General features: G+C 35.5%; 1 protein-coding gene across 40 annotated transcripts in view; it reads right to left on the reverse strand.

Annotated features, from left to right (window-relative positions):
- LOC143238328 (protein phosphatase EYA1-like) overlaps positions 1–19,738 on the reverse strand; it is a 241,022-nt gene that overhangs the window by 20,242 nt on the left and 201,042 nt on the right. For 36 of the 40 annotated variants that reach the window (XM_076478438.1, XM_076478442.1, XM_076478456.1 and 33 more), the window contains 5 exons: positions 15,477–15,535; positions 15,149–15,309; positions 11,832–11,946; positions 5,173–5,294; positions 3,294–3,394 (listed from right to left, as the gene is read on the reverse strand). In XM_076478438.1, the coding sequence (XP_076334553.1) occupies positions 3,294–3,394; positions 5,173–5,294; positions 11,832–11,946; positions 15,149–15,309; positions 15,477–15,535 (558 nt within the window). Of the gene's footprint in view, positions 1–3,293; positions 3,395–5,172; positions 5,350–11,831; positions 11,947–15,148; positions 15,310–15,476; positions 15,536–19,738 lie in introns of all 40 variants that reach the window. The other 4 variants (XR_013020532.1, XR_013020531.1, XR_013020530.1 and 1 more) reach the window with 1 other exon arrangement.

The raw sequence follows: 19,738 nt of genomic DNA on the forward strand, positions 1-19,738 counted from the left end.
GCCTTCAATTAATGATTGCTCTCAAATTTCCCAAGAACGAAAGCTAACAACAAACACAGAACAGCGTTAATGTATTCCTGTATGTAGAGCTTCAGACAATATATTTAACTTGACAAAAACTAAACAAATACATAGAATCATTCTCCGTAGTAACAAATTCTTTTCTTTTTCTTGGCCAAAGTAGCTTATTACATAAACCGCAATCAGAATCACGACAGTTCTTTGAACAGTACAACAAATGGCATGTGTTCGTGTACTGTTATAATGGTTTGATGAGGTAGCATTTTTCTTATGTCATGTCCAAGTATACTTTATCTGCAAACATTATTTACATAAGAGCATTCTGTAAAAACCTGGTAAATATCCAGATTTATTTGCTACATCAGTAGCCATAGAAACAGTTTATTTACTTACTCATTTTTGACCGATATACTAACTGTAATGCAGGCAGTCTACTGCATCGACTCCCCAAATCTTGGGTTACGTTTGTTTGATAGAATTGTCGGATTCAAAACATCACTCCTGTAACACTCACAGGCCTAAAACGCAGAGCGTGATTTTGCATCAAAAGAACGAAAACCATGAACTATCTGATTCCCAGTTCAACAATGCTAACTATTAAGTCACACCCGGTGAGGTATCAACACAGAAATTAACACTTGTGATTATGTCGCAATAACCAATAAATGCATGGCTATATGTCTGTACTAAATTGAAATTGCGTTTTCTAAATCTGCAATATTATAATAAACTGACAGTGGCACCATGTTAGGCTTAACAAAAGGGCAAAATTATTTTTATTCACTCTGTAAACAAGAAGACAAGTTTACCGTTTCGTCATTTCTTTTGAATGGTAATAAAGTTGATTCAAGTAAAATATTTAAATAATATTGTTTTATCATTCTTACCCTAAAATATGTCTTGTAAATGAGTTAAATAAAATTGATAATTACACTTCACTTACTCTAACAGCTCTTGTCCATGAAAAATGATATAAAGAGAGAGTGTTAGAAATATTAGGTAAAATAGTTATTTGTGCATGTATCTACAGGCCGGCATGGCCAGGTGAGTTAAGGCGTTCAACTCATAATCTGAGGGTCGCGGGTTCGAATCCCGGTCGCATCAAACATGCTCGCCTTTTCAGCCGTAGGTGCGTTATAATGTGACTGTCAATCCCACTATTCGTTGGTAAAAGATGGCGGTGTGTGACGATAACTATCTGCCTTCCCTCTAGTTTTACACTGCTAAATTTGGACGGCTAGCTCAGATAGCCCTCGAGTAGCTTTGCGCGAAATTCAAACAAACAAACCATTTATCTACAACACTTGGAAATTAATATGCAATATTTCTGACATTATGGAGTTAATTATGAACTTTATGACTTTATTATAGTAGATATCTATTTCTCAGAGCAGTTAGTTACTACTTGCAAAGCTAAATCAAAGATTTATATGGTATGTCCAATATAGATGTGCCCATGGTAGTGAAAGTACCTGGAGTTTTCAGTTACGTGGTTGTTATTAAACGCAAAGCTACATCATGGGTAAACTATACTTTGCCCACCACGGGTACTGAAACCCGATTTGTTGCTTGAAAAGCCCCAAGACTCACTGCTGAACCATCGAAATGCTAATGTAACTTAAGAACGATTATTAGGTAAATATTTTTTTGCAAACAAATAGCTTATTTGTTGTAAACATAAGACCATAAAACGTATTATAAGCGTTGTGGGACCGCAAGAGGAATCGATCTCAGGATTATAACATCATAACATTTAGAGTTATAACTCACTGTTGCTGGTTGTGATTATTAACATAAAATATTTAAGAAAAAGTTGTATGTGTTGTAGATCTAACGTATGGGTTGTTTGGAATGTCCAGGGTTACATAATCGTAACGAATGCTTATTTTCATTTGAACAGTTGTGAAAACGTTTATTAACCAGTATAAAAGTTAACAGAAACATGTCTAAACTTATTATTGAAGGTCTGGATTACGAAGAAAGTCATCTATAAACTCCTGTTTGTTGCAAAAATATAACACTGACTTGCGCTTATTTCAACGGTAGAAATTTATTAAATGTTTAAAAAAATATCGCCCTGAGCTCTTGTTAAATTTGAACTTCACCCATAAAACCTTCCTACCTATGACGTTTAGAGCAACTTAAAATTATTTGTTCATCACTTCTTGAAGTTTTAATTATATTTCGTATTCTCAAAACAGAATATCATATTAATTTTTCGTGATGACGAGAAACCCACTTGAACTAAAAATGTATCCTCAAGACGGTTGGTATGAGTATTAAAACTTCAATTAATATAAAGTACAGAACAACGTTTCGGCCTTATTGACGTAAATATATATATTCTCTAAACGTTTTTTTTCTTTAATTTAGCGCAAAGCTATAGGAGGGCTATCTGCACTAGCCATCTCTAATTTAGAAGTGTACAGCTAGATGGAAGGCAACTAGTCATCACCACCCACCGCCAGCTCTTGAAGCTACTCTTTTACCAGCGAATAGTGGGATTGACCGTCACATTATAACGCCCCCAACAGTTGAAAGGGAAAGCATGTTTGGTGTGAAGGGAATTCGAACCCGCGACCCTCGGATTACGAATCGAGTGCCGTAACCACCTGGCCATGCTAGTCCTTGGTACAGGGCATGTGCCGGCAACGGTCAATTGCAAACTCTTTCTGTTAACCTCAAGATGACCTAAAAGGTCGAAGCATTGTTATGTACTTTATTTTAATTAAAGTTTTAATACCCATACCACCTGTCGAGAAAATATTAATTTTTGTTCCTGACAGATCAGTTTTGGTCCTAAAGTTAACTAAACTTTGGAGTCATCACTTACCTCGGAACATTTAGGGTGCAAATCTGGAGCCCAATACAATATAAAAGGGTTGGACATTGCTCTAACTACAAATTTGGTATAGTGTACTTTAGATGATATGTTTTCAGTTGTGAAGAAACTTAGTAGATTTGCTATAAATACAGAATATAACTTAATCTAAAGCTACCTGTCGGTGTCTCTGATGTTGAACTACTGCTCGGATGGAAAGAGATAGCCTGCAGCACTGTATCGCCCACCATCTTAAAGTGTAAGTGATGTACTATATTACTGCACAAGTTCGAACATGGATTGCCTGCTCTACCACAGGGCCAAACTACATCATCTCAGTTATTCTACTGGTGGTTAAAACTATTACTTTTAACTACTGTTTGTTCATCTTCCCTTCTCTTAAACAAAGTGTTAACTAGTGCATAAATGTTTATTATTATAATAAGTGTACCTGCTTTGCAGCTGCTTCTTCGTCTCTCCCAACTCCTACCACAACGTAGGTGCATTTTCTCCCAAATCTTGACACGATTCTTTCGAAACAGCTCTCTTTTCCTTCATCCAAAAAATACATAAAAAATTAAACAACAATGAAATACATGCTTAACGAAATATGTCTAATCTTCTTTAAGAAATCAAACGAACAGTTTCAATAATAATGAAAATATATATTTCTTCAGACTGTAGAAGTTTTCCTAATGACAATAACAAAGTAAACGTTGTTCCAACAAGGTGGGAATGTTTCATTCCCATACTTTAACTTTCGGGTTTTGTTCGTGAATTTTCGGATTGGTTGTGTTAAGGTGATGCAGAATTTCCACACTTATTGCGACTTTTCTTAGTCGTGTTTGTGTTTCACTTATAACTGTATCCTTTCTTTTGTTGCAATAATTGCTTGAGATCTCATTAACCTTGCAAAAACGTGTTGTATGGGAATCCTATATTGAGTTAGCAGCCGGTCACGACAGCAGAACTTAATTCTAGAGAGAGAAACTCCTTTGTTGACCGTTTATTTACCAGGTTTCTCTGACCCACTATAAATACAGTAAAAGACCTTCTACAGCAAAGAATGAGGATCTTGCAATCACAGTAGTAGATCATTTCCAACAAGGTAAGCTCACCAAATTGCGCTCGAAGTAAGAACGAGTCAAAGTAACATGCATCCTCAAAAACTATACATATCTCAGAAGTTGACACAAAATGGCCCCAAACGGTGTATGGAGTGCTATGAATGGTCTTTGGCTGCGTAAGTGATTCGCTGATTTCTTAACGTTCGGAGAGCCTTGCCCTTTAAAAAGATAAGAGATTACAACAAGGTTTTAGGAACACTAAACTGTAGAAATTTGAAAATGGTCATTTGACTCAACATAAGAGGCGATTAATAATTCACGCAACACTGTTGAAGCATCGCAAAATCTGTGAGGTAAAGGGAGAATATTCTATATTCTTGATGACAAAAACCCCACTTGAAATAACTCTGAAGATGACTAGGAAGGTCGAAACATTGTTCTCAGCTTTATTAGTAAAAGTGTTAATACCTATACCAGCCGTTCTGAGATACATACATGAGGAACATCATGCACATAAATATCATCTCTGGCAGACATACTCTGTGGTAACTACAGAGCCATCACAGTGAAGTGCTCGATCCAAGTTGCTTGGTATCAAAACCAATAATTCTTGCAGCACTCTTAGGACTATTTCTATGGTACTTCAAAAATTGGGTTAGTGCGTTCTGCAAGTGTTCACTCTGACCGTTTTAACACGTGTCCTTTTGGGTTGAACATTGAGGAAATGAAGCCAACCTTGCATGCGATACATACGTTAACATACTCTGTCAAGTGACACTTTGGTAGAATCGTTGAACAGTTAGTTGTCTTCAGAGAATAATCTTTTGTAACCTAAACAGAAACGTAACCTACACCGAATGCAATATTACGTTGTTGATTGATAGAATACTAAAGCATTACGTAATTAATGATCTATAAAAATATTCTTAGTATAATCAAAGTACAGTGCTAAATCCGAAGTATTAACGTTTGTTGGGAGTCGAGATGAGGTTTTCAAAACATTAAACTACAATTAGAAACAATCAAACTTATAATAAAGTTATAAATTAAACATTCCAATATAATTAATCAAAATATGTAACACTAAAAGGATTTAGTTTTTAATATTACAGTAGTTCGTCTTTCTAGATTCTAGAAGAATATTTGACATTTGCAAGATAATATGGTAATAGTAACACACAGTAGTATTCATGATAATAGTAACACACAGTAGTATTCATGATAACAGTAACACACAGTAGTATTCTGTTCAGTTCTACTTACCTATTTTAGTGGCACTGTAGACATTTTCAATTGGGAAAACTACTCCCAGACCATAAAGAAGTAATTTTGAAAGGGCAGGAACAAGCTGAGTTGTTGTTACCAAAACATTCACACAGTTGGACCTAGAAGGAAATATTATGATCTGAACAATCTGCTAAAACATTCACACAGTTGGACCTAGAAGGAAATATTATGATCTGAACAATCTGCTAAAACATTCATAAAGTTGGACCTAAAAGGAAGTATTATAATCTGGACAATTCTCCAAAGCATTCATAAAGTTGGACCTAAAAGGAAGTATTATAATCTGGACAATTCTCCAAAGCATTCATAAAGTTGGACCTAAAAGGAAGTATTATAATCTGGACAATTCTCCAAAACATTCATAAAGTTGGACCTAAAAGGAAGTATTATAATCTGGACAATTCTCCAAAACATTCATAAAGTTGGACCTAAAAGGAAGTATTATAATCTGGACAATTCTCCAAAGCATTCATAAAGTTGGACCTAAAAGGAAGTATTATAATCTGAACAATCCTCCAAAACATTCATAAAGTTGGACCTAAAAGGAAGTATTATAATCTGGACAATTCTCCAAAGCATTCATAAAGTTGGACCTAAAAGGAAGTATTATAATCTGGACAATTCTCCAAAACATTCATAAAGTTGGACCTAAAAGGAAGTATTATAATCTGGACAATTCTCCAAAACATTCATAAAGTTGAACCTAGAAAGAAAGATTATAACCTGGTCAATTTCATTTGAATATCTATAGCCATACACACTTGTTATACACAATTGGTACACATTAATATACGAGAAAAACACCTTTATTAGTGCTTCACAGGGATCCATAGCATACATTTTGGATAATATTAAATATGTTTTTATTTTTGTTGTTGTTATAACAAGGAAAACAAAGTTTCTCAATGACTAATAGCCCTCACGTTGAGTCATAAGTCATATGTACAAAAGGATGACACTTTCTATTGTACAATTATTTTTAGATTCAGCCTTCCTCTGAATATATTTTCTTCTTAACAATTTTCCAATGAATAAAATTATTTCTCCAAGACCAAAACTTTCTGACAAAATTAATATTGGCATTTTCGAAGACGACCATAAGCTTAGTGTGTGTGTGTGTGTGCGTTTCTTTGTTTTTCTTATAGTAAAGTCACATTGAATTATCTGCTGTGTTTACAGATGGGAATCAAACCCCTGATTTTAGCGTTGTAAATCTGAAGGCTTATTGCCGTCCTAGCAGGAGACCATAAGCTTAGTAGTGATAAGTATATTACATAAAATGATTAAAGTTAGAAAGATCATTTATCTGCTAATGGGAATGTTAACAACACAAGCTCAAACGAAAGTGTCTCTGATATCGAAAGATATGATGACACTGGTGAAGTATTAAAAGTGCATTTCAAAGAAGATTAGTAGTGACTGCAAGAGTTTCCAAAGAAACACCAGAACCGCTCGGTATTCAACAAGCAGTTAACAGAATGTTCAATCTACTCACGAAGGTCATTATGGATAAAAAAAGCTGCATTTAAAAGAAAATGAAAACGTGAATTATAACAAGTTTCATTGTTTCTTCAATGTGATAGCACTAACTAGTGTTTATAAATCAAAGAATGAAGCAGTCAAAAATGCTTTGAAATCGAACCAACGGTGGCTCAATTTTCCCTTAAACATCAGCGTATAAGATTTCTCGAATTTCAAGATGCCTTCAATAAATGAGTACAACTTCAAAAAATGGGTGCCACCTATTTATCAGTGGTATGTACTATCAGAACGTGTGACCAACGAGTAATAAACCATAGTCCCCGAAAACTGTTACTTCAATAGAGGGTGCAACTTACAAATCGATATCACTTCAATAAATGGGTGCCGATTATTCAGTGTTATGTACTACTAGTATATGTGAACACCGATGAGTAACAAAAACCACATTTTGAGAAAGATGTTACTCCAAAATAATACATACCAAGTGAACCCGAAAAATGTGGCATTAGAATTCGGACTTGTTGTAAGAATAAAACATTATAATGTATACAAGAAGGGAAAGACAGCGAAGAGAAAAAAACAAACCAAGTGTCAAGAAACGTTTCCTGCTATCATATTTTCACAAGTTTGAAACTGCCCAATAAATCACTGGACATAAAACAAAAAAACATCTGGTACAATCATAAGAAATAAAGTTCGATTTCCATCTGGAATGATCTCCGTGAAAGAGTGTACAAAATGTCACTGTTTCAAAGTTGTTGTGCTGCTAAATGTCATTCACCAACAGCTAGAGGAGACAACAGCACAGTGAGATAAAACAAGTAATAACCTTTGATTACAAGAGTGTCGTAGAATGAGTAGATACTACTGGACAAATGATAAGGGGCGAAGTGCTGTTTCCTACAACATACTAAATATATATCTCCTACATCATTCGTATTTGTTACATTCATCTTGACCTCGAATGGAATATCCCATAAAAGAATATTTTTCCTTGCAATTTCTATATAAAGAACCAATCATCAAAACAAAATTTCGTGCAAAGCTACATAGGAGTTATCTGCGCTCGTCGTCCCTAACACAGCAGTGTAAAACTGGAGGGAAGACAAATAGTTATCTCTAAGGCTATTCTTTTACTGAAGAATAGTTGGATTGACCATAACTTTTATAACGTCCCGACGGTTAAAAAGGCCAGCATGTTTTATGTGACGGGATTCGAACCTAACACCATCACATTAAGAGCCATGCTAGGTCTGAAAATTATCAAAAGATAAATAACATTTCAGATAGGTGTTATTCCATATATCTAAACACCTACGATTTAATAGTTCGAGCTGGTCTGTATTGACTTTAAACCTTCATCTATTTATTTATATATTAATAAACACGTTCCAATAAGTCATCCGAGTTTCGCTGTATAGATGCCTTGCAATGCTGAAAAACTATCCTGGCAGATGCTGAAAGTTCGGTAAACGTTAGGGTTGGCTGCTAACAATCTCCAATGTATTTAATTTAAGAAGGCAATTTCTTTTCGTTAAAGTGGCGGGAAGTATTAACTTTCCTACAACGGCAGTCCCGGAGAAAGGTGTATTGTTTTATAATTAACTATTAGCGTTGTCTCCACCGAGGGAAAACGATCCATGTATTGAAGTGTTCGAAGTCACCAAGCTTGCCGCTAAGGCACGTGAGAGATGGGAAAACAATATCTTACTTGTACTTTTTAAAAAGATCTCTATCGTTCATACACTCAATGTTTTATTTTAATTTTTATACACAATAGCGTTCGTATTATTACAAGCGTTAATTAGCAAAAACAGTAATTTTCTTATAGACTTAACGTAGCAAGTAGGGAAACATACCTTAAAGAATATTGTTATATGTCTTGAAAACTAATTCATAAGATCATTATTATTCAGAACTGAAGCTAAAGAACGTTGTGTTTGTTTGAAGCACCGTTGCTAGAAATATTAATATATCGACATTTCTCAAATATTTAATGCTATTCCCAGAATATTTTCTAGCCGTGCTCCAAATTAAGGCAAAGAAAAGTCATTCTTTCCATTGGAAATAAAAGAAGATATTGATTTATTTTAATAACATGTAAATATTAACAAAACGAAAGATAAGAAAAAACGGTCAAAATTTTCAAAGCACTTCTGAAAAATAAACACGAACGTGAAACACAAAAATAAACACGAACGTGAAACACAATAAACTATTACTAGTTATGTCTACCTCAACTCGTACAGTTGAAACAATACGTAGAATCTAATAAGAAATGGATATTTCAAATACTCAATACTTAATGTTTTGCAAGGTAGGCTTTACCAGGTTTACAAATTCTAAGATAAGCTGCGGCGACATCTTTCGGAGCATAAAGAAAGTACAGAGGAAACTTTACTTAATCATCATTTTTCTTCTCGAGTGTTTTAGCAGTGGCGTGTTTAGTTAGGGGCTCGAGGGGGCTTAGCCCCAGAACCCATGGTCTTAATGAGGGCTCATTGATAATTTTATTCCATGTAAAATTACATGGGATGTAGGGCCCCAAAAGATTACTAGTCCTTGATCCCACACAACCTTAAATCAGCTACTGTTTTTTGGCATTTCATGTAACAAAAGTGTTAAAACACAGAGATACATGACCTATATACTTATCTATGACGGAATAACCTTTACTAAGAAATTAAATCTATATTTTAACTTTCATGAATATTTTTGTTCAGATAACTTCCGATAGTTTGTTTGTTTGTTTTGGAATTTCGCACAAAGCTACTCGAGGGCTATCTGTGCTAGCCGTCCCTAATTTAGTAGTGTAAGACTAGAGGGAAGGCAGCTAGTCATCACCGCCCACCGCCAACTCTTGGGCTACTCTTTTACCAACGAATGGTGGGATTGACCATCAGATAACTTCCGATAGTTTGTTTGTTTGTTTTGGAATTTCGCACAAAGCTACTCGAGGGCTATCTGTGCTAGCCGTCCCTAATTTAGTAGTGTAAGACTAGAGGGAAGGCAGCTAGTCATCACCGCCCACCGCCAACTCTTGGGCTACTCTTTTACCAACGAATGGTGGGATTGACCATCAGATAACTTCCGATAGTTTGTTTGTTTGTTTTGGAATTTCGCACAAAGCTACTCGAGGGCTATCTGTGCTAGCCGTCCCTAATTTAGCAGTGTAAGACTAGAGGGAAGGCAGCTAGTCATCACCACCCACCGCCAACTCTTGGGCTACTCTTTTACCAACAAATGGTGGGTCACATTATAACGTCCCCACGGCTGGGAGGGCGAGCATGTTTGGCGCGACTCGGGCGCGAACCCGCGACCCTCGGATTACGAAGCGCACGCCTCAACGCACTAGGCCATGCCAGGCCCGACTTCCGATAGAACCACTATGTCTTTGTATCTTGTGACTAATATATTTGTTTGTTTAATTTCACGCAAAACTGCACGAGGGCTATCTGCGCTGGCCGTCCTAATTTAGCAATGTAAGAATAGAGAGAAGGCAGCTAGTTATTACCACCCATCGCCAACTCTTAGGCCAATCTTTCACCAAAGAATAGTGGGACAGACCGTAACATTATAACGCTCACACGGCTAAAAGGGCGAGTATGTTTGGTGTGGTGGGGATTCAAACCCATGACCCTCAGATTACAAGTCAAGCACCCTAACCACTTGGGTATGACAACTATTTATCTTAACTAGTGAAAGTGATTCAAAACGTATTTGTATAATAATGTTTCTTATGTTACATTTGTAGAAATCGGGTAAATGTTGGGATATGGAAGTGATATAATTTGTCTTTACGTTAAAAACACGAGTATGTTACTGTTAGTTTGTATGCATTTTGTATGTATTTAGTGAAATAGTTAACCAGTACAGTTCATAAGCAAGAATCATATCTGCACAAGTATACGAGTACTATCTGTTGCATGTCCATGTAATTACTTAAAAGTATGTGGCTAGATCTTCACCAAAATGTGCATGAAGGTTCTTCAGGACAATGTGAAAGTGCACACAAATTTCCAGTGTTGCGGTTTTTATGGGGTTTTTTTCACCACTACCCTTCCCATTGTGGATGGAGGTTTCTTAGATCCATATAAAGATACATCAAAATTTACAGTTTCACACTTTGTGTTTTGCAGTTTTTAATGGATGTTTTTGCTTTTTTTTAATTATATGTAAGGGAAGCAACCTTTTCATATACTAAGATAACCTTTTCTTTAATCACAAATTAAACACAACTTCCATCCAGGAAACGGTTACTCCAGCTTGTCATATTAATGTAATAAGCAAGTCACTGACTTCACAAAGGAATTTCTACGGTGGATTACTCGATTCCTTTAATACAATTGACTAATTCATATTGATCCAAGGATATTTTGTTTATTTATCAAATAATTAAAAATCATTGTGTGCATCATTATAGTAATACTATTGGTTGTTTATCTTAGTAACTCAGAATGTTTGAAACAAAAGAAATCTTCGATGAAATACATTTACTAAAAAATAAAAATTAGTAATTTATTGCGGAGGTAAAATCTGTTCAAATATCACAATCAATTCGTCAAAAGTCCTCAAAGTAAATAAATAAATAAATCAGCTGAAGTTAATTTATCTATTTAAAAACAAGTAATCCCTTCCATTCAATTACATTTCCAAACTTAACCTAAGGAGTTAAACAAAACAAGCATACTGAACTAGGCTTAATAATAAACAAGGTTTTGCTGTGCATTCGACTAATAACAAGCAATATTAAACTGTAAACTAACAGGTAAACTCTAGAATATTCTTTGTAATGTCAACTCTGAAACATAGTTGACTAGATTTTTTCTATGTTTATTAATTTTCTAAACTTTATATAAATGTCCACTTGTGTAACCTAACAGTAACCAAATATCTTCTCCATTAAATTAGCCTTGAGTATAATTACTTCAGGTCTGCTGTGTTAAATACAGCAAAGCATGTAACCTCATCTCAAGAAGTAGTTAAAATACGAATCGAAGAAAGTTTACACCACAAAAACCACAAGTACATCTTTACCTATTAGTTATAAATTATTTTCGTGTCTCGGGTTTAGACACTAAATACTGCGACGGTATTTTTATCTGATTATTACCTAATTATACATTACACCTGTTATTCTATGAATATGTTACCTGGAATGGATGATAGTCAAGCATTTCAAAGCCAATGTCAACCAGCTATCCGTGAGGGTTTCTATTTCCGCTCGTAGTTGAAGCCATTGTTCTCGTTTGTTAGGGCCTAGCAGACCTAAGGGTTTTGAAAACAGTCATATAAACCAGTTTTGTTCATTCTAAAACAGTCGCTTTAAACGAATGTCAGAAAAAACGTAAGTACACAAAATAACCATTAAATGTACATCAGAAACAAATTCTGCAAATTTTGTTTCCAAAAACTCAACTTGTCTGATAATTTTTGAGATTTGCAAATTTCATGACATTAATTGATACATTCATACACAAATATCAGTTTTTGTTCTCCAAGTTTATGCTGGTGACGAACATCAACAGGTTGCTTTACGAAACGTTATTATAATTGTTTGTTTCTTTGTTTTTGAATTTTCGAGCAAAGCTACAAGAGGTCTACCTGCCCTAGCCGTCCGTAATTTAATAGTGTAAGATTAGAGGAAACGTAGTTAGTCATTACCACCCACCGCCAACTCTTAGACATCTCTTTAACCAACGAATAGTTGGAGTGGCCGTCACGTTATAACGCCCCCACAGCGTTTGGTGTGACGGGGATTCGAACCCGCGACCCTCAGATTACGAGTTATTATAATTCAATTTTGTAAACAAACATTGAAAGCGTTATTGTTTTAGTAAAAATGCAACATTACAAGCACTCAGTCAATCAATACTGAATAAATCGTGTGTTTTTTTAAATCACATAACATGTTTGTTTTAGAGCTAAAACGGTTTGCTTCAACAAATTATATAATGCATCTAAACTCGAACATGTAATATTTCTAGTTATGCTGTACAACTTAGTTCAGACACTCCATTATATATGTTTAAACAGATGTATTACTTAAACACGTAACTTCATACATTTATTGTATGATTATTATTTAACTGGAACACGTGGTTACACATATTAGCAAAACTATTTCTTAACTTAATCACGTGGTTACATATGTTTAACAAAGCTGTATTAATTCATTTAGGCACTGTTTACCTACATTGCTTATGTTAAATATATCTACCTACAAGTATAAATTATGTGTAGCAGTTAGCTTATAGTGGTATGAAACAAACCCATATATAATGAACCCTATTGTTTTGCTACCTAAGGTTACAGAACTTATGCGTTAAAAAAACAACAGAAAACTTTATTTTACTTCATATAAATAGTACAACCCCATCAATGTTTTAACGTCAATTTGAAACCGAATGAACATACCAAAATCTATGCAAGTACATCTACCAATCTTACTTTTCAATACATGAATCCTATAAGCATGTTTACATCGTGTCTTCCTATTGGCCTTGGCCCCACAAGATACGTATGCAGACACAGAACGTTAGAAACCGGGTTTCGATACCCGACGTGGGCAGAGCAGAGATAGCCCATTATGTACGTAGCTTTGTGCTCGACTTCAGTCAAGCCTCTTGGCTTCACTCAGAAATTTCGTCGCACATTTTCAACTACAACTATAGTGTGGGAATCAAAATGATGATTCAGTATAATCTAATGATTATTAGTTGTAGTCTACTGATGTATGGAGTTATAAATATTACGTTTTATTTGTTGCCCTCCTCTCACAGTGGATCAGCAGTAAGTATACTGGTTAACGACGCTAAAAATCAGGTTTTGATACCTGTGGTGGGTAGAATGCAGTAACCTATTGTGCAGCTTCAGGCTTATCAACAAACATATCAGCTTCACCTTGTAGCGCCCTCCGTAAAATTTTTTGTCTGATTCATATTGAAGTAGTATTTAGTGGACTATAGATGTACAAAGTTGTTTATATGTAGATTTCTTAAGCTGAGAACCTCAGTTTAACAAGAGGGAATCCTCAATAGCCGCAAAAATGGAAATTCTTTCAGGTAAGGTTAAAGTAAGTTAATCTTTGAGACTTTTTTTTTCCATTTATTACTTATATTTTGTGCACCGGCAATATCAAGCGTGGGGCGCGTGTACACCTGGTTCAGTTTTATTACTTATCATGACCTCTACCATCCTAGCCTCAAACTGAAATTGTTTAAGACAGGATTAAAGTAAATTAATCTATGAGACCTTGGAACTGGTTAGTTAAATACACCAGTCGAAAGGGGTTTGACGTTCAGAATCCAAAACTGCAGTTAGATTTCAAATTGGTTAATAGGTGACGGAGATAACAGTTTCTACTTTAAAAAGGCAGAGCCATTCTATGGTCCATTTTGCCATGGCAAAAATGTTTTCTCCCTATCTAAATCAGATCCTTTATCAAGATCAATCTAACCTCTTGATAAAACACACACATTTTTGGTAAATCAGTTTTTGTGAGAGACAAAATAATTAGTATGTTTTAAATTTTAACTGTGGAAATATACGAAGATTCACGAATGCGGGTGAACCAAGATATCATAATCAACTTCCATTTGAGACTTTCTCTATATTTAAGTTGTACTTTTCTGAGTGTTAAATTACTTAAGGACTTATTGATTTTCATTAATACTGTTACTTATTTCGAACTTGTTTGTTTCACAAACCTTTATAAAAAGCAACAACAAAAAACTATTAGAATTGGTAAATTTTTCTACTGGGATTCAAATACCCTCATCAAAAATGCTCACACTTTCAACCGTGAGAGCGTTATAATGTAACGGTCAATTCAACTTTTTATTGGTAAAAAAACATCAGTTGGAGGTGGGTGGTTTTGACTGGAATACTCCCTCTATCTCGTCATCTCTAAATTAGGGACGGACGGCTAACGCAGACAACACTCAAGTATTTTTGCGCAAACTTCAACAAATAAACAAAAAAGTAGATTCTTCTCACGAACATTATTGTTATTATAAGTATAGCAAATGTAGTTTGTTTTAAATTTCGCGCAAAGCTAAACGAAGGCTATCTGCGCTAGCCGTCCCTAATTTAGCAGTGTAAGACTAGGGGGAAGGCAGCTAGACATCACCAACCCACCGCCAACTCTTCGACTACTCTTTTACCAACGAATAGTTGGATTGACAGTCACATTATAACGCCTCTACGGCTGTAAGGGCGAGTATGATTGGTGCGACGGGGATTCGAACCTGCGACCCTCGGATTACGAGTCGCACGTCTTAACACGTTTGGTCATGTCGGGCCTGGTACAACGTGACTCTCCGTTTAAAAGTATTAAAAGTATAATTGAATTAGTACAGAGAATGCGTGATAAATGAAAAAAAAATAATCAGTTTGTTAGTATTAAAAACTATACTTTTGAGCTTCCCATCCGATTTTTTTAGCACGAGCTTAGAGGAAAATGTCTTACCTCCTATATTGCTCCTATACTGACTGTAAGTCTCCTTGATTCTTCGGTAACGAAACGCCAACTTTCTCATCCAGTCCACTCCACCTCTGACCCCTGTGGCCAGACATAAACTGGCATTCGTTGCAGCAGCGTGAAAACCATCCGCCTGAAAGTTATAGTTGCTAAAGAAAAAAAAAATCGAATCAGGTATAGCTCTGTTTACGTTTAGCTTGGAAAATAAAGTATTTTTACATCTTTTTATGTAAACAAAGTAACAGATCTTGAAAATAATTGCAATAACCGTGATTTTCAATTATAAATTAAATATAACAATATGAACCATCCGTACCTAAGATCCTGCCCATTATCCTCTGACGACACATCGTCTATGTGGACCTGATCACATTCCTGAAGAAAACACAAAAATTTAGTACATTTATAAAATAAATATTTTTACAAGGTGTACCTGCGAGGGGCCCTTGAAGGTGTTATGTTTCAAGAGGAAATAAAAGCAAATTAAGAGCAGCATATAATTTTTATTTCTTCCTTTTTCTAGTCCCTATGCCATGCTTTTCTGTAGCCTATAGAGTGCATAAAGGCCTGGCATGGCCGAGCGCGTAAGGCGTGCGACTCGTAATCCGAGGGTCGCGGGTTCGCGCCCGCGTCGCGCTAAACATGCTCGCCCTCCCAGCCGTGGGGGTGTATAATGTGACGGTCAATCCCACTATTCGTTGGTAAAAGAGTAGCCCAAGAGTTGGCGGTGGGTGGTGATGACTAGCTGCCTTCCCTCTAGTCTTACACTGCTAAATTAGGGACGGCTAGCACAGATAGCCTTCGAGTAGCTTTGTGCGAAATTCCAAAACAGACAAACAAGAGAGTGCATAATTATTCTCGTGATTCATGGCATACGCACGTTTTACTGAAGTCACGACAGTATAATTTGCAGCGTTAAGGGTCCCTTATATGACGTAATTTTGATGTTTACTGATGGATATATAACACACTACTGTACAGTGATGCGAGTGATTAAAACAGGTGACCGCTACATGCGTCCTTCGGTCCCCTTTCGGGGAAATAACGAACTTTCCCGACGTGGATATGTATGCATATAAACCTGTGTATTAATAATTTCTATAACACAGTTTTCATTACATCTTTATATCCTATATCCAACAATTCACTACATATCCAGGTGCCTTTGTTTGCACGTCAGTACTTTCAAATTACTTAGGCCTAGATTCACAGAGTATTAGCTGTAGTACGTGTACAACGAAGAAAATGATTCATGGTTCGAGACATGAAAAAAATCATTCGAACTTTCATATGAAGCTCATAATCAATCCTGTCTTCATGTGGGCTTGTATATTATCCGGTAGTTTACTTAGTAAATTCTTTAGTTTAGTGGCGACCCAGATTAACACATTTATAAAGATTATGTTGTTAGCTTTACTCTAATATATCTATTTTCTTTTACAGGTTCTCGTACGCACAGCAGAATCTAAGGGTAAATTTTGAAAACAAGTGAATCATGTAGCAAAAGAAATATTTACTTTGCGACCATTTGTTGCTTCAAAAAAGTTCCATAACATTTTCTAGCTTCTAAATACGAAAACATTAGAGAAATTGATTCTTCAAGTTGCGAAGATGACAGTTGTTTGTTTGCTTGTTTTTTAATTTCGTGTAAAGCTACACGAGAGATATCTGTCCTTAATTTACAAGTGTAAGGTTAGAGGGAAGGCAGCTACTCATCATCACTCACCGCCAACTCTAAGGCTATTCTTTTACAAAGGAGTAATGGGATTTACCATCGCATTATAGCGTTCCTAAGGCTGAAAGAACGAGTGTGTTTGGTGGGACAGGAATACGAATCCGTGAGTCTCAGATTGCGAGTCGAGCGAACAAAGCACCCATGGGCCGATGACAGTAGTAAACTTATAAAGCAACAGTAACTACTGTTTCTACGTAAAACGTATTAAAATAAACGCACTTTGTCTTTTACTTATTTACGGAAATAACATGTTTTTATAACTTTCTCATTTTTGTACCAGTCGAGCCAAGAGCGTTCACTCCTTGCGCATGCGTTCATTTATCCAACCACTAAAGGTTCCTGGTTTTTCGATCCACTTCGGGCCGAGATAACGGATAACAGATAACGTTCTGAACAATGAAACTGCGAGTACGTGGTTCTAGAGTTGTACGCAGGTTATAAATAAATAACAGTCAAATCCCGTTATTCGATTAAAATAGCCCCAAAGTTCAAGATAGATACTGTCAGATAACGCCCTTTCTTTTAATCGATATCTTCAAAGTTAGCAATAAGGCATTTCTGTAACTTTGTGTAAATATCCAAAACAAAGATCGAACTAATTATTATTTGGGAAACACATAAATAAAGAAGAGAAGTAAAAATAATTTGTTTTCTAACGAAGAACGTTTGTAACATCAGTTACTAAATGCAAGACGGAATGTATTGACAAATAGTCAATATTATGTCCAATGCCATATACAAGAATACAAAATTTGTACAAACCACTAGGTATTTCAAAGCCATACTCTACTTTATAATTAAAATTTTCTCACAAACCAGTATTTATTATTTAATTATCTCTTTTTCAACAATGTGATACTCGTAATTTGGGAGAAAAAAACACACGAAAAACACCAACAATGGATATCATTGTTCAGGATACTGGAAGAATCAATGACCATTGTCAAGAAAAGACCATGCTTGCAGTAGATTCAGCTAGGAATGGACTTGATGTACTGAGTGAAGGTGGTGGAAACCATATGGAACACCTTCTGTCACAGATTTGAACGATGGTGTAACTTTACTAAATGAAACTTATGGTTCTCAATCAGCCCCTGCTGTAATCCAATTCTCAAAGGAGAAATAATATTTAAGACATCGTTATGAGGTATTCAACATAATAATATTTAAGACATCGTTATGAGGTATTCAACATAATAATATTTAAGACATCGTTATGAGGTATTCAACATAATAATATTTAAGACATCGTTATGAGGTATTCAACATAATAATATTTAAGACATCGTTATTCAACATAATTTCTTGTATACATTGTACTTTTCATAACACAGTGATTAAAATATTCAACCCTCTCGAATTTCTAAGCTCTTGTATTATTTTACAGTAAATGGTTATTTGAAAAGACTTCTTATTTCTTTGAATCATTCATAGTTAAATAACTAGAAAGGTTACGACGCAAAATTAATTCAGTAATTTAACACAAAAGTGAAGTATTATAAAAATTGAACCAATGAGCGTGAGTGTAGGCGGGTGGAATGAGACGAGTCTTAGTTGCTTTAATAAGATGGTTAAATATATACATGAACATTATTAAATCGTTGTTAATATGAATCTGATTCTAATAATTGAAAAAAACAAAAAACGTTTGTTTTTATTCCGATGTTCGTCCGTGTCTTAGGGGTGAAGGGGTGAGGAGGGGTAAGATTTCTGCAATTCAAGAATTGCTCAAAGTTACATCTACTTTAGTAGTAAGATACAGAAAAATAAATCAAACCAGTTCCAAATCTTCTATTACATTTGAATCTTCCCCAAGTAGCACAGCGATATGTCGATGAACTCGCACCGCTAAAAACAAGGATCCAATATCATTGGTGGGCAGAGCACAGATAGCCCATTGTGTAGCTTGGTACTTAATTTCAAAAACAGCAGCAACTACATCTGAATCTGACGTAAATATTAAGTTTGAGACAGAAGCAAACATGGAGTCAGAAAAAACATGTTTGGACAACGTTCTCTTTTTGGACTGACTTTTCTGGGCGTTCGTTCGAAAGAATGGACTCTTTGGTCGGTTATAAAATATTAGTAAAGACGAAGTTTGAGAAACTGAAAGCGCTGATGAAAATAAGAGAGATGCAGGTGCTAGCAATCCTTTCAACTCCAAGTTGGATACGGATGTTATGATCTTCACAGGGGGCCAAAATTGTCTTTTTTTTCATCATTTCATCATCCTTCTTCGTTCTAAGTGTCAAAATACTCGGCCGAGCCCATTTCCGGACTGCAAGAAGAAAAATGTTGACCGGTTTAGCACTGACTCAGCAGGTGGAAGACATCACGTGCGTTCATGAAAGCCTTTGACCTCTTCATCTACGTTCGATTGAAACGGCACTAATATCACTGACGTAATCACTGTTGATGGCGTCAGCCATGATATGTTTGTGCTTTATGAAAGGTTAGGCACATAATGTAAGTATTTCTGTCTCTGAGTATATTCAATTTTCTGAGAAAGTTTTCAGAAGCAGGGGTATAGCATGACACTGGCATTCTCCTTCAATGATGTATGTTTGTGGTTACTCGGTGGGTCTTACGGTTCACATGACAATAACCAAATGATTAAACCTATTCTGAGGGAAATCCCATTAAACAACACTTAGAATCTTCGTTCTCTTTGGGCCTAACACAGACAAAAATACAATTTTAATATTTCCCAAGTAACCGTGCTAATAACAAAATGTTCGTATATATGCCTATAAATTTATATAATATATTTATATAATCACGTAAGTAGTTCCGATAGGCCTATGGTACAAATTAAATACAAACTGAGAGAAATTCTCACTTCA

Source organism: Tachypleus tridentatus, chromosome 13, assembly GCF_004210375.1.
Source record: "Tachypleus tridentatus isolate NWPU-2018 chromosome 13, ASM421037v1, whole genome shotgun sequence".
NCBI classification, from domain to species: Eukaryota; Metazoa; Arthropoda; class Merostomata; order Xiphosura; family Limulidae; genus Tachypleus; species Tachypleus tridentatus.